The sequence below is a fragment of the Acomys russatus genome, chromosome 16 (assembly GCF_903995435.1).
Source record: "Acomys russatus chromosome 16, mAcoRus1.1, whole genome shotgun sequence".
Lineage (NCBI taxonomy): Eukaryota > Metazoa > Chordata > Mammalia > Rodentia > Muridae > Acomys > Acomys russatus.
This window is the reverse complement of record NC_067152.1, coordinates 2,280,001-2,295,846: the sequence shown is the minus strand read 5'-3', so window position 1 is coordinate 2,295,846 and position 15,846 is coordinate 2,280,001. Positions and strand designations below refer to the sequence as shown.

Genomic DNA, 15,846 nt, shown 5'->3' with positions numbered 1-15,846 from the left:
TTGTGGTTACTTCCCTGCTTCTGTCTGAGTGCTAGGATTAAAGGTGTGTACCAGCACAGTCAGCATTCCAGCACACAAGTTGCGTCCCCAGTCTGTTTTTCCCTAGCTTTGACTTTGTGATCCTCCTTCAGCCGTGCCATGCAGACTCTAAGTGTGCTCAGCCGTGCCGTACCATATTGTTTTAATTCATTTATAAAACATCAATTCCCCTTTAAAAACTTTATTATTGTTATTATGCATGTATGTGTGTGGGTGCACATATGAAGGTCAGAAGAAAACTGTGGAGTTGGTTTCTCCTTCTTTCCACCATGTGGGTTCTGCGACTCGAACTCAGTCATCAGACTTGTGTGGCAAGTGCTTCTATTGGCTGAGTCACCTTGATGGCTCCTCCATCTTGTGTTTAATTACTGTAGCTTTAATGATGGTATGAAATATGGTAGTTCTCTTTTAAACATAGCTGTTCTCGTCCAAGATGAACTTTAGGGCCACTACTAAATCCCAGAAACCCTCAATTGGTATTTGTTTGAAGCTGCATTAAGATAAAGAAGCTAATGTGGAGAAATGGCCAGTTCTACACTTTACAGTCTTTCTAATAAGAAGATGGCACAGGAGGGCAGGGGTGCCGGAGATGGCTCAGCAGTTTCGAGCACTGGCTGCTCTTGCAGAGGACCTGGTGTGATTCGCAGCACTTACAGATGGCTTGCAGCCACATGTAACTCCAGTTCTAGGGGTCCAGTGGCCTCTTTTGTTCTGCTTGGGCACTAGGCGTGCACATGGCACAAAGCTCACATATAGCAAAACACCCAAACATATAAAATAATAAAATAAAGTAAAATTTTAGTAGGGGCTGGAGAGATAGCTAGCCCAGGAGTTAGAGTATCTGCTACTCTCTCAGAGGACGTGGGTTTGGTTCCCAGCACTCACACGGTGGCTCCAACTGTCTGTATCCAGCACATCTCATGTTCTCTTTGGGCCTCTTCGAGCACTGAATGAAGGAAGTGCACATATACACACAGACACAGACATAGACACACACACACACACACACACACATACACAGACACACACACACACACACACACAGACACACACACACACACACACACACACACACACACACAGAGTAAATAACAAAAAGTATTAAAAATAAATAAACATGCAGGTATGGTGGAATACAGCTTTACTCCTAGCGCTCTGGAGGCAGAGGTGGGTGGATCTCTATGAATTCAAGGCCAGCCTGGTCCACAAAGCAAGTTTCAGGTCAGTCAGGGCTAAACAGAGAAACCCTCTCTCAAAATTAAAAAAAAAAAAGTTTAAGTGTATGAGTGTTTGCTTACATGTATGTTTGTACACTGTGTGTGTGTGTGTGCGCGCGCGCGTGCATGCCCTAGGAAATGACCCCATTCAAGAGACCTTTCGGCAGACTCTTGTGTGTCCCTGGCTGGCCCTGACTTTATATGGTGTAGGGTGACCTTGGTCCTCCTCTTCCCACCTCCCACGTGCTGGGACTACAGGTGTGCCCTACTGTGCTCCTTTTCCTTTTTTTTTTTTTTTCTTTTTTTCTTTTTTTCTTTTGGTTTTTTAAGACAGGGTTTCTCTGTGGAGTCCTGGCTGTTCTGGAACTTGTTCTGTGGATCAGTCTGGCCCCAAATTCACAGAGATTCATCTGTTTCTGCCTCCTGAGTGCTGGGATTAAAGGTAGGCCTCACCATGGACCACCAGCTTCCTTTAAAAAAATTATGGTTAAATATGTTTCATGAAAGTTTTAAGATCATAGGGGACCTGATGGCAAATTTCAAAGTAAAAAGTTGTAGAGCCTAGATTGCAGCTCAGTGTTGAAATGTGTGCCCAACATGTGCAAGGCCCTACATTCAATTTCTAGCATTGAAAATAACAATTAAAAATGGCTGGGTGGTGGTGGCGCACTCCTTTAATCCCAGCACTTGGGAGGCAGAGGCAGGTGGATCACTGTGAGTTTGAGGCCAGCCTGGTCTACAAAGTAAGTCTAGGACAGCTCCAAGGTTTGGAGAATATACATTTTTTTAAAAAATTTATTTATTTTATGAGTATTTTGCCTGCATGTATGTCTGTCACTGTGTGCATGTAGTGCCCACAAAAGCCAGAAGAGGGCACAAAATCACCCGGAACTAGAGTTACAGGCAGTTGTTTGCCACTTTGTGGGTGCTGGGAACCGAACCTGGGTCCTATGGAGGAGCAGTCAGCTGTCCTTAACCACTGATCCATCTCTTCAGTCCCATACAGAACTATTGTACTTGATTCTTTGGAATTATTGTTTTTTTTTTTTTTTTAAATACTTTTTTCTACTTCTAGAATAATTAAGGCAATTTGGATTTTCTAAAAGTTGTGTCTATGCAACATTCACAAATTTAGTAGCTTAAAATTACATACTTTTTAAAAAGGCAGCAGGGTGTTGTTATGTTGCTGAGGCTGGGCTCCAGTGCTGCTCCTGACTCACGCTCCCACCATGTGGCTGGGACCACAGGTGGGGAAAGCTGTGCCAGGGTTACTCCTTACAAACCTGCCTCAGCTGCCACGTGCCCACTCAGGCTACAGGCAGGTGTCACTGTGTCTGGCTGAGGGTGTTAATCTTTCTGTGGATTTTTTTCCCTCTCCTAGGCAGACAGACAGATGTCCCTTCCCCATTGCTCACACTAGAGACGATTCAGGGTTTCACATACGCTGTTAGTGCTTTACCGCTGAGACATGGCCCTGGGCTCTGTGCTGTTGAGACAGGGCCGCGCTGAGTTGTTCAGGCTGCCTTTGAACTCCTGCTAGTCCGGCTGGGCCTGCCCTCGTGCTCCTCCTGGTTCAGCAGCGCCTGCTTCTTTTTTAATTTTAATGTATTGATTTTCATCAGCATGGTTGTTTCCTTTGCACTTATGTCTGTATTCCTGTACCTGAAAAGAGTGGCTTTTATACTGTGTGTGTGTGTATACGTACTTGAGCTTTGCTCACAGTGGCCAGAGACAGTGTCAGATCCCCTGGGAGAGTTATAGACATTTGTGAGTCACTTATGTGGGTGCTAGGAATCAAACTTGGGTCCTCTGGAAGAGCAGCCTGGGCTCTGGGAATGCAGAGCCTGCACCTCCAGATCAAACTACAGAATGCTTTGATGTGCACGCGTGTAAGCGGCCATAAGTATGCCTCGTGGGTCCAGAGGCTGACACAGGATGTCGTCTTGGATTCACTCTACCTTATCACCTTATGTTTTTGAGACTAGGGTTTTCACTGGGTCACCTATGGATCACTGATTGGCCTCAATGCCTGGTGAGGGAGTCCCTTTTATCCTCCTGTCTCTACTTTCTAGGAGAGGGATTGCAGGAGCCACATCTGGCTTTTTACGTGGGTGCTTCAGATCTGAATTCAGGTCTCAGGCTTGCACAGTACACACTTTGCTCACTGAGCCATTTTCCTGGCCTGCAATCTAGAGGAAGTTACTCACTGAGCCATTTTGCCAGCCCCTATCTACAGACGGTTAGTTTTGCCAGATCTCTGTCTGTATCAAGAATCAGTAAACTAGCTGGGTGGTGGTGGCGCACGCCTTTAATCCCAGCACTCGGGAGGCAGAGGCAGGCGGATCACTGTGAGTTTGAGGCCAGCCTGGTCTACAAAGTGAGTCCGGGACAGCCAAGGCTACACAGAGAAACCCTGTCTCAAAAAAAACCAACCACTAACCCAACAAAAAGGAATCAGTAAACTGCAGCTTGTGGGCTATATCCTACCTGCTGTCTATTTTTGTATAGCCTGTGGCCCAATACTGGTTTTCATGCTCTGCGTGTGTGTACTGGTCCTTGCACTTTGTATCTGAGTGTGAGTATGAGTGTACATATTTGAGTGTGAACATGTACATATGGCGGTCAGAGGACAACTTCTATGTTGGTCTTTATCTTCTACTGGAATCGGTTCTCTTTGTTGTCAGTGCTGTGTATGCCAGGCCAGCTGACCCATGAGCTTGCAGGGAGTCTCCTGTCGCTGCCTCCTGTCTAGGTGTAAGAGCACTGGAATTTCAGACGACCTTACTTCACCCAGGGTTAGGTGGGTTCTGGGGATTTGAACTCAGGTTCTCACACTTGCACAGCAGCATTTTACCTGCTGAGCCATCTTTATAGCTGTTTTGTTACATGGTTAGGTAATTGAAAACAAGCCCAAAATAATTCTGAATGTGGAAAATTACAAAAATTTAGATTTCAGTGTCTATAATGAACTAGGATTGAAATCAGGCCAGGCTCACTTCTGTATCTGTGCATTACCCACAGCTGTTTTCGCGCTGTGTGGCAGAGGTGAACAGCTGTAACAGCGCATATGCCTGCAAATCCTAAAATATTTATACCATCTGGTGTTCCACAGAAAGTTTGTGACTTCTGATCTATGGGATACAAGTTTTGATAGATAGTATAGCTGCCAAATCCCCAGGTTATTATGTAATCTTGGTTTCTAGATCCTTAATATATTTGTTCAGTCAAAGTCAGAACGGTGCACTAAATTTTCTCACAACGATGGAGGTTTTGCCAAGTTCCTTCTTGTACACTTAAGCGTTTTTGTTTTATAGATACAATCTCTGTTTCTGAGAGCTAAGACTGATAATATATTTCAGTTTTGGAAATCTCTTTTATAAAAATAAAATGCTTTGTTTTGAGCTGGGCGTGGTGGCACACGCCTTTAATCCCAGCACTCGGGAGGCAGAGGCAGGCGGATCGCTGTGAGTTCGAGGCCAGCCTGGTCTACAAAGTGAGTCCAGGATGGCCAAGGCTACACAGAGAAACCCTGTCTAAAAAAACCAAAAAAAAAAAAAAAAAAAGCTTTGTTTTATTAAATATCTTACCTTGAATTCTGCTATCTCATATTAACATCCATACCATGGTGTACTTGATTTTTTTTTGTTTGTTTTTTGTTTTTTTGTTTTTTGCTTTTTTGAGACAGGGTTTCTCTGCAGCCTTGGCCATCCTGAATTCTCTTTGTAGACCAGGCTGGATTTGAACTCACAGTGATCTGCTTGCCTCTGTTTCCCCAAGTGCTGGGATTAAAGGCATTTGCTGCCACACCTACTGAAAACACATTTTTGGCGGCTAGCAAGATGGCTCAATGGGTAACTTGCCATGCATGCTAGATGCCAGATGCCCTTAGCTTGATCCTGGTGCCCTTGCTAATGTGGTGGCTGGCGTCTGGAAGCTCAGGAAGCTTAGGACAAGATGAGAGGTGGAAATAGAATAACTGGCTTGAAGTTCATGTACAAAGTGCAGGGCAGAAACAAGAGAGACTGTGCCTCAGAGCAGTCAGAGCATGCAGAAACAGGAGACACTGCGCTCCTGAAAAGTTGTCTCCTAACCCGCACACACGTGCTGCAGCCTTCACACAGCCTCTCTCTCTTCCTCACACCCCAGTCTAAAAAGTGTTTCCCTCTAGAATGAACGATGGTTTACATCGATTCGACATTTACTAATATGCTGTCCCACCATGTAAACAGTGCTCTTAATAAAAACCGCTCAGACTGCAGAGGTGTCTGGATCCCACGCTTTGCTTTTTCTTTGTGGGGCAGGAGCACAACTGAGATGCGTACGCAGGGAGAGGAGCGCGCATGTACAGGCCTGCTTCTCTTTCTCTCCTACCATGGGTCCTGCACACAGTACAGGTCCTTGTGCTCGTTCCAGCAGCACATGTACTACACTGGGACGACACAGAGAAGATTAGCATGGGCCCTGGACAAGGGTGACCCGAGCTTTTGTAAAGCGCTCCATATTGTTTTAAAGCTGCGCAGTGTTGGTGCATGCCTTTGATCCCAGCACATATATACGCAAAAGCGATGGCAAAATCTGGACAATGTAATATGAACTCTGAGGAGCAAGCTTCCATAGTCTGCCGGGCTAACGGAGTAGCGACATGTCAGTAAATGCCAGGTTCAGGCAACACCTGTGTTCTTCCCTTCTGCATAATTAACTAAAGGAGTTGATGGGGGGACAGCCCAGCAGCCAAGGGCACTGGCTGCTCTTCCAGAGCATCTGGATTCCTAGCACCCACACAGTGGGAGGGGAATCTAATGCCCTCTCCTGGCCTTAAAGGCCCCAGGCGTGTGTGGTCCACAGGCATACATGCAGGCAAACCACTTATACATATATAATAAGTTTTTTGTCTGTTTGAGACAGAGTCTCTCTAAGTAGTCCTGACTGGCCTGGAGCTTGCTATATAGACCAGGCTGGCCTGCAATTCACAAAGATCCTCCTGTCTCTACTTTCCGAGTGTTGGGATTAAAGGAGTATGCCACAACGGGAAAACCAAACCCAAACCCCTAAAGCCCCCCAAAAACAAAAGCCCAAAACAAACAAAATCAAAAACCTTAAAAAGAGTTTTCTTTTTTTCCCTCCTCTTGCATATATATGTCTAATATTTGTGCATGTCTGTGGGCGTGGTTATGTGCGGGTGTATACTTGCTTGTGGAAGACAGAAACTGATGTATTTTTTCTTTCTTTCTTTCTTCCTTTCTCTTTTTAAAAGATTTACTTATTACATGTACAGTGTTCTGCCTGCATGTATACCTACACACCAGAAGAAGGCACCAGAGCTCATTATAGATGGTTGTGAGTCACCATGTGGTTACTGGGAATTGAACTCAGGACCTTTGGAAGAGCCATCTCTCCAGCCCCGATGTAAGTTCATTCTTTGATCACTCTCCATCTCACACACACTGAATCAGGGCCACTAGAACTCACCAGTCTGGCTAGTCTGGTTAGCTGGCTTGCTCTAGGGATCCTGTCTGTCTCTGTTGTGCTGGAATTACAGGCAGCTGCTATGATCACTCGGCATTCCCTGGTGCAAGAGACCTCAATTCCACTTCTCACGCTTGCGTAGCCAGTGCATTACCCACTGAGACAGCTCCCCAGGCCTCAAAGGCATTTCTTGATAAAATGAAAATCACTCAAATTTTTATTTTCTAGTATTTTTAGCTAGAAATGGCTGGGAAGATAGCTCAGGAAGTAAAAGTTCTTGCTTAGTACTTTACCAATCTAACAACCTCCGTTTGAGCCCCAGGACACACACAGGAGGCGGGAACTGACTCCTGTTGCTGTGGCAGGCATACCACACACAAAATGAGTAAGTTTAAAAATACTTTAGTTTTAAATTAATATTATTATTATTATACACAGGGTCTTACGATGTAGCCTGTGGGGCTCTCACTATGTACACCAGGCTGGATTCAGACATCTGCCTGCCTGTGCCTCAGGAGTGCTGGGATTAAGGCATGTATCACTACCACGAGCTCTGGCTCCTACATTTTTAAAACGACAGGGATCCCAAGCTCTGGGATAACAAGTGCACGAAAAGCTTCTCCATAGCACAATGAAAGGCAGCTGTGTTTTCTTGTTTGGTCACTGATTCGCTTGATGTTAGTCTTCCTTTAGGTTTTTTTTTTCTCATTAAACATTAGCTCTAGAAATACCAATAATGAGCCAGGCATGGTGGCGCACACCTTTAATCCCAGCACTCAGGGAGGCAGAGGCAGGTGGATTTCTGTAATTTCAAGGCCAGTCTGATCTACAGAGGGAGTCCAGGACAGACAAGACTACACAGAGAAACCTTGACTCAAACCCCACCTCCTCCCCAAAAAAATTAAGGCAAAAACTAGATTTTTGTCTTACCTGTGTGCCATATGGAGGTGATCGCCTGGGCATTAGACTGCAGCTGTAGCACATGCCGCAGCATGGCTACTCCCCAAACAGTCAAATCTGCACACAACCCTGGAGTCACTGCTTTTAGCTTGGAGGACTGTAAGCCCATGGTTTGGGCCTCCAAGCTGGCGGCTTTGAGCTGCCTGCAGAGTGCGTAGACACTGAGGGCACACATGAACTTGTGCTCCGGGCTGTGCTTTTCAGTGTGGGGTAAGAGGCTGAAGACGGCACTATAACTACTTTCATACTTGCCATTGACACTACATCCAGGAATTGGGGCGTCACCTATTTTGCTGTTCTCTTCACTATCCCCCTGGTTTGTGTTATTAAATGTCTTGGCCTGATTCCTGTTTCCAGGTAAACAGATGTCTTTGTTACCAGTCTCATCACAAAGCATCCTTACAACTCTGTCAACATCTTCAAATCTGGCTAAAAGAGTCACTCTCAGGGCAACATGGCAGAAGAGCCCAAGCGTGAGAAGCAGCCCCCCCAGAGAACACTCTGTGCTATGGTAGAGCTCCCAGGCCTGCTGCATGCATTCCTGGCTGCAGTATCTGGCATAGCTGCAGCTGCCGCAGGGTACCGTGGCCAAAGTGTGCTTCAGACATCGGTGACAACAGAGGTCTCCATTGGTAACTCTGGTATCCCACCTGTTTTCTAGGCCATGACGCAATGGCGGCATTTCTCCTGGATTAAGGACACTTACAAAAGCATCTTCCTTCACCAGGAGCTCTCCTGGGAGAATGTCTTTTGTGGCAACTAGATGGCGGCCTTTCAAAGGGTCTGTGCATAAGCTGACAGACAGCGATGCCCCAGAGATCTGTTCGTTCTCTTCCCCTAGGGCCACGTCCTCAAAGGCTTTGGTGAGGGCTGCAGGGAAGGGTTCTGGGACAGTCTCCTTTTCTTGTATCTTCATTTTTAGGTGCTGGAGGCTCCTCTGCAGAATCTGATGAGAGGACAGCACTAGGGCTGGCTTGGCAGTGAGGCTGCTTTCAAGATCACTGATTGTCTGTCTCGCCTCCTGTAGCCTCCCCAGGTTCACCAGGCACTCTGTCTTACGCACCATCATCTTGGGTTGCAGTCTTTCAGGGTACCCGTGCATACCTGCTCTCACTATGTCTTTAAGGCATGCCTGCAAACAAAGAGGAAACACCAGGTGACCCTTGGTCTGCACTCTTCACTATGGACTGAAAACTGAACAAGCACAGGCATGTAAAGGGTCAATAGAAGTGCACAACCTCAGCAGCGAGCTCAGGCCTGAAATTCCATCCTCTGCTCTACTTTGTGATTTTCCCTTTTTCTCTCTTCCTTCCGCCTTCCCTCCTTTCTTCCTTATGTGGAGATTGATCTCACCCCCGTGTGCCCTTTTAACTGAGTGGCAGTAATGCTTGTTTATAATATTATGTCTACATTGTCTTATTAAGCGGTTCTGGCTTGTTTGTTTGAGACAAAGTTTTGCCATACAGCCTTGGTGGGCCTGGAGTTCTATGTAGATCAGGCTGTCCACACCCATAGGCCTGCCTCTGCCTCCCAAGGGCTGGGATTAAAGATTCAACCTGCCTCACCATGATCAGCTCTACAGTTCCATTTCTTTAAGTTTTTTTGTTTTGTTTTTGGTTTTTTGTTTTCTGAGACAGGATAGCCTTGGCTATCCTGGGCTTGCTTTGTAGACGAGGCTGGCCTTGAACTCACAGAGATCTGCCTGCCTCTGCTTCCTGAGTGCTGGGACTAAAGGTATGCACCACCACACCTGGCTTAAACTGTTATTTTATGTGCATGCGTTTTGTCTGCACATGTGTCTGTGCACCATCTCCAGGCTTGGTGCCTGCAGAGGCCAGAACAGGATGTCAGACCCCTTGGAAGTGGAGTTATAGCCAGTTGTGAGCTGCCATGTGGGTACTGGGAATCAAACTAGGTCCTCTGGAAGAGCAGCCAGTGCCTTTAACCACCAAGCCATCTCTCCAGTCCTTGTGACCTGCTTATTTAGCAGAAACAAATGAACAAGCTGGTGTGTAGACACACTTGGGATCTAAAGTACCACCAGCAACACATCTGGCCAACATGACCTAAAGTACCACCAGCAACACATCTGGCTGACATGGACACTGAGAAGGGCTTCCTATTGGGTCCAGTCCGTGCCCCATGGACAGTGCCATAGCTTTTTCTTATCAACTAACACTTCTTCATGGTCACCTCTGAGGGGTGATATGAGTCAAGAAAGTATGAGTCTGGGTGGCTGTCAGTGTTCCAAGCTAACTGATTTCAGTGTGTGCACAAGAACAGAGAGGACCTCCCCATCCACTAAAGAAGCCACAGGCAGGACACCAGGTATTCCAATACTTACCTCATACTGACCCAGATGGAACAGGGCTGCAGAGCGGTTAGCATAGCACAGGGAAATGTCCTCAGTGTTAGGCCTTGAATGTGACACTCCCTGAAAGACAACGAGCTGGTCACAGGGACACTGGGAAGCAGCATCTCCAATCTTCTCAGGTAACAAGGGACCTACTACTGAAGACTGACTGGAACTGGAAAAAAAATACTAAACCTTTTTGTTCCACCTTTTCCCTCTAACAAACCTCTGAAGATCAACGAGGAAAAGAAGATCCAACACTGTTACTACAGCAGCTTCTGCTGCTCTGCCAGCTCACCTAGGCTGACCTTGAACTCACGGTTAGCCAGGCTCACCTTAAACTCATGATCCCTGATCCAACTGCCTCAACTTCACAAGTAGCTGGGATTACAGGCTTGTACCACCAGGATCAAACTCTTCCCCCCCCCCCCCCCCCCCCCCCCGAGACAGGGTTTCTCTGTATAGCCCTGACTGTCCTGGGCTCACTGGTAGACCAGGCTGGCCTTGAACTCACAGAGATCTACCTGCCTCTGCCTCCTGAGTGCTGGGATTACAGGTGTGCGCTACCATGCCCTGCTGGATCAAACTCTTAAGTAACTATGAAGAATCAATAGTAATGCTAGAGGAATTCCTTTCTAACTACAATAAAAGACCCAGATGTTGGGTGTGGTGGCACATGGCCTATTCCCAGCATTTGGGAGGCGGAGAAAGGAGATCAGAAGTTCAAAGCCAGCTTCTGCTACAAAGTTTGAGGCTATCCTTGGCCACGTGTAACCAGCCTCAAGACAGATAGATAGACAGATAAGTAGACAGACAGACAGACAGATAAGAAAAAGCAAAGCAAAACAAAACCCCACAAAGACAAAACTCTAGTGATCACAAGAGGCTCACAGAGCAAGAGCAGCGCACACTCTGAGCTGGTGAGCCATCTCTCCAGCTCCAGCCCCAACCGGGAACTCTTGATCCTCCTGCCTCGACCTCCTAAGTGCTGGGATTCTAGTATGGTCATCTAGTCCTGTTTTTAATCTTATTTTTACAGGCTAGGGTCTGAAAAAGCTCGATAGCTCAGTGGTACAACTCAGGCCTAGAATTCATAAAGGCCTGTGCTTGCTTCCTAGCACCTGGGGCACGGGGAGAGGTGGGGACACTTGAGGAGACAGGACCAGTGAAGGAAAGGGTGAGGGATATCAAATGGCAGTGAGGGATGAAGATGAACGCAGCACAATGATATACATAAGTGTGTGTGTGTGTGTGTGTGTGTGTGTGTGTGTGTATCATGTCATATGCACATATATATGATTAGGATGTCACAGTGAAACTCATTCTTTGTATACTGAAAAGAAGAAAAGAGCTGGGCATGGTGGTGCCCACCTGTAATTCTAGCATGGGAAGTGGAGGCAGGAGGATGAGGCTTAGCTATATAAGAGTTTGAGACCTTCGTGGGTTACTATGTTTTTCAGACTAGCCTTGGCTCCTAATCTTCCTGTCTCGGGTCTCAAGTAACTGAAGGTTAATGCCAGTTATACGAGGCTGTTTTTATCCACCTATATATGCCTTAATATACAGTATCTTTTTTTTTTTTTTTTTGGTTTTTCGAGACAGGGTTTCTCTGTGTAGCCTTGGCCATCCTGGACTCGCTTTGTAGACCAGGCTGGCCTCGAACTCACAGCGACCCGCCTGCCTCTGCCTCCCGAGTGCTGGGATTAAAGGCGTGCGCCACCACGCCCGGCTTAATATACAGTACCTTTAACAAGGCTCACTTATGAGGATGGAAACAAGGTTAGACTAGGAGAAAGGCAAAGAAACCACACTGTATATATATATTTTGCAACTTTTGAAATTTAACTCTATGAACATATTTCCTATCCCCCAAATAAAGGTATAATACTAACAAAATATTAGTATTAATATATAATAATAACCAGTGTTGCTTAAGATACGGAGACATGAACAGGCCCATCTTCTGTCGGAATGGGTGTTAACTAGTTCCTTCCTGGAGGGCAATCCAGGATCAGTGTCCAAAGCTTGAAAATATTCCCTTTGACTCAGCACTTTACCCTTCTACCAATTCATCCCAAACAAAAAAACAGTCGTATATAAATATTTATACAGAAAAATGCTTATTATAATGTCATAATGCCAAATAATATGCCGATATTAGACCTTAAATTAAGTACATTTCTTCTCTGTAATAGAACACTGAGTTAGCTATGGAAAATTACTTGGAACAGGAAATTTAATACTGTGAGAAAATGGGTACAATAAATTGTTGAAGGGAAAGAGCAGGTTACAAAACAGTAAGTGCAGCATTATCCCAATTTTGTAAAAGAAAAACACATCCTATCTCTGGCTGGCCGGGTAGAAGCACAGATGTTAACGGTACTTACCACTGGTTATGACTTTTTTCTTTTACTCTTTATATTTCTCTATATTTTCCAAAGTAACATTTATTACTTTTACAGACAAAAACAACAAGCATTACTTTAAAAAGAAAGAAAATAGCAGCTCTCTGTAAAATTGCAAAGTACCATAATCATCAAAATACCAGTCCACGAGACAGGACGTGCATCTCCCTCTCCGTCCACTGCAAACCTTCATCTTTTCTTTCTTGAGACAGGGTCTCATGTAGCCCAGGCTGATGTCAACTCATTCTAGGGCTCATTTAAAAAGATTTATTTTATTTTTAAAATTGTGTGTGTGTGTGTGTGGCAGAAGAGGGTTCTGACCCCCTGCAGTGGGGAGGCCCAGGGCCTGCCATGGTCTCTGCAAGGGCAGCAAGTGCTCTCAAGCCCTGAGCATTCTCCGGGCCCCTCCTTTCTTATTTTTGTAGAGTGGCTATTGTAGCTTTTGATATTTTCTGGAAAATTAATTCCAAGTGTTGAATATTAACTTTTAAAGGCGCCAGGATAGGTACAATACCCCCAACCTCAGTGCTGGGAATCCAACCTCGGTTCTCATGCACGCTAGGCAAGCGGTGTACCATGGAGCCACACCTCACTTTCACCCTCTTCCATTTCTGTCTTCCCTCCTAGACACGGCCTCCTACAGCCCAGGCTAGCCTCAAACTTGTTACACAGATAAGACTGGCCTTCAGCTCCTGATCTTCCTCCCTCTCTGAAAACTTGGATCATAGGAGCTCGCCAACATGCTAGACTCAACCCATTTTTTAAATGTATAAAATCAGAGATCGAGTTTGACATATTCTTTGATTTAAGCCCATAGAGATCTCTGGGAGAGCAATAGAAGGGATTTTCTCAGGGCACCATGGATGTAGGTCAGTGAGAGTAACACAGTGCTAAAAGCCACAGCTCTGCTTCAAAATCCAGCTGGGTGGCGCTGGAGCGGTGGCTCAGCAGTTAAGAACACTGGCTGCTCATCCGAGGACATGAGAATTTGATTCCTAGAAGCCACATACAGTCTATAACTCTAGTTTCAGGGGATGTGATGTCCTCTTCTGGCCTCCTTTGGCACCAAGCACACATGTGGTGCCAGACATACACGCAGGCAAAACCCCATATACATAAAATAATTTTGGCCGGGTTATGACAAATCCATGCATTTTCTTTTTACTTTATTTAAGTCATTCTGGTTGTTTACTTTATTGAGACATGGTCTCACCACATAGCCTTGGCTGGCCTGGAACTTGCTATGCAAACCAGGCTGGCCTTGAACTCACAGAGATCCACTTGCCTCTGCCACTTGAATGCTGGAACTAAAGGCAAGTGCCACTATACTCAGCCTAAGTTACTGTGATTTTTTTTTTCTCCGAGACAGGGTTTCTCTGTGTAGCCTTGGCTGTCCTGGACTCACTTTTTAGACCAGGCTGGCCTCGAACTCACAATGATCCTTCTGCCTCTGCCTCCCGAGTGCTGGGATTAAAAGTGTGTGCCACCATGCCCAGCAGTTACTGTGATTTTAAGATAGTCGAAAATCTAGCTGTTCACTAAATTAGGATTATCAAGTTAAAGTTTTTTATCAGTTCTTCAGACAAAACTGGGGTACAATTCAGCGAGAACTAACAGCTGGCAAAGCAGGACAGAGGGGCTGTAAGCTACAGCTACTGTGGGTCTGAAGACATGGGAAGAACCTTGCAGAACATTTAGGACATACAAACTATCTTTTGTTTGAGAATATAATCAACAACAGAATTTTATTATTTTTCCCCAAATCCAATCCAAACTATAAACAACAACAACAAAAACCAACCAACCAACCCAAACCAAACAAACAGAAACCCTACAGGCGATGAAGTTCAGTACTATGACTATTTTCTGCTGGCTGCAGGCACATTACCTTGGAGTACAGCACGGCAGCGCCTGTATAATCCTTCTCTTGGAATTTTTTGTTTCCTTCTTCTCTGTAGAAAAGGGGAGCATCATAGTCCTTTTCCACCAAGTAACCACTAGAAAGCCGCTTTAAAAACATCTCATCCTTAGGTCTTCGTGAAGAGAGAAAAAAGAAAAATGAAAAGGAGACTTTGTTATTTCAAGGAAGGTTCTGGACTCACTGTTCTTGCAGTTGCAACAAGTGGCTGAGAGCGCAGTGCACACAGCACTCTATGCGCTCTGCAATTCAACTGGAGCCGCGTGCTAATGTCTGACTCCTTCTCTCACGCTCAGTGGCCAATGAATCACCCCTCGATCACACACATCACAGTGAAGCTGGGGTGCAGAGATATGATGCCCAGAGTCTTTGCACCAAGGAGTGCTCTCCAGTTGACACTGTATTGAAAATACTGAGGAGGGCAGAGGAGATGGCTTAGCAGCTAATTGCATGAACTGGCCTTCCAGAGGACCCGAGCTCACTTGCTGCACCCATCAGATGGCTCACAACCATCTGTAACTCAGCTCTAAGGGAATCTTACATCCCTGACTTCTCTGAGCACCTGCACTTGCATGCACACACCCACACACAGAAGCATACATATAATTAAAAACAATACAAATAAATACAAAATACAAAAAAAAAAATTACTGAGGATTTGGGCATGGTGGTGCAGACCTGTAATTCTAGGCATCAAGAGACTGAGGCAAAGGATTACTACCAGTTGGAGGCTAGCCTTAGTAGGACAGTAAGCTTTCTTTTCTTTAAAAAAAAATTATTTATTTAATGTATATGAGAACTCTATCTGCATGGACTCCTGGAGGCCAGAAGAGGGCACCAGATCTCATTACAGATGGTTGTGAGCCACCATGTGGTTGCTGGGAATTGAACTCAGGACCTCTGGAAGAGCAGTCAGTGCTCTTAACCTCTGAGCCATCTCTCCAGCCCAGTAAGCTTTCTACTTTCAAACATGTGAGCACATAACCACCACCCCCATACTAAAAGATGTTTAAAATGTGTGTGTGAGGAGGAAACAAGATGAAACTCACAGAGGCACTTGCTACCAAATCTGGCAACCTGAGTTTGATCCTGGGACCCACGTGACGGTAGGAGAGAATGTCTACACGTTGTGTCTGATTTCTACATGAGCACAATGGCATCTACATGCATGTATTCACACATAACAGAAAAACAAACAATCACTTGCTGAGTGTGGGGTACATGCCCTTAACTCCTGAATGTGGGAGGCAGAAGCAGGTAGATCTCTGTGAGATTGAGGCCAGCTAGCTTGGTCTACATAGTAAATTCCATAATAGTCAGGCCTACACAGTGATTATTTTTTTGTCTCAAAACAAGTAGATAAATAATAAATGGGGGCTGTAAAACTTTTATTCTTACACTCAATTTTTGTCTGGGAGGCTTACTGCCTCCTTCTGCTAACCTAGGCCTAGAATGCGTCCAGCCTCTGAGACTTGCTGCTTAAGGAGC

General features: G+C 45.5%; 1 protein-coding gene and 1 non-coding gene across 2 annotated transcripts in view; one reads left to right on the top strand and one right to left on the bottom strand.

Annotated features, from left to right (window-relative positions):
• Nucleotides 1–15,846, bottom strand: part of Smyd4 (SET and MYND domain containing 4) — a 51,120-nt gene that overhangs the window by 13,314 nt on the left and 21,960 nt on the right. The window contains exons 2-4 of the mRNA XM_051157954.1: nucleotides 14,329–14,473; nucleotides 10,027–10,116; nucleotides 7,653–8,814 (exon numbers count right to left, since the gene is read on the bottom strand). Of these exons, the coding sequence (XP_051013911.1) occupies nucleotides 7,653–8,814; nucleotides 10,027–10,116; nucleotides 14,329–14,473 (1,397 nt within the window). The remainder of the gene's footprint in view (nucleotides 1–7,652; nucleotides 8,815–10,026; nucleotides 10,117–14,328; nucleotides 14,474–15,846) is intronic.
• LOC127200947 (U6 spliceosomal RNA) lies at nucleotides 5,657–5,762 on the top strand. The gene has a single exon (XR_007832162.1). It is a non-coding gene; the product is annotated as a U6 spliceosomal RNA (small nuclear RNA).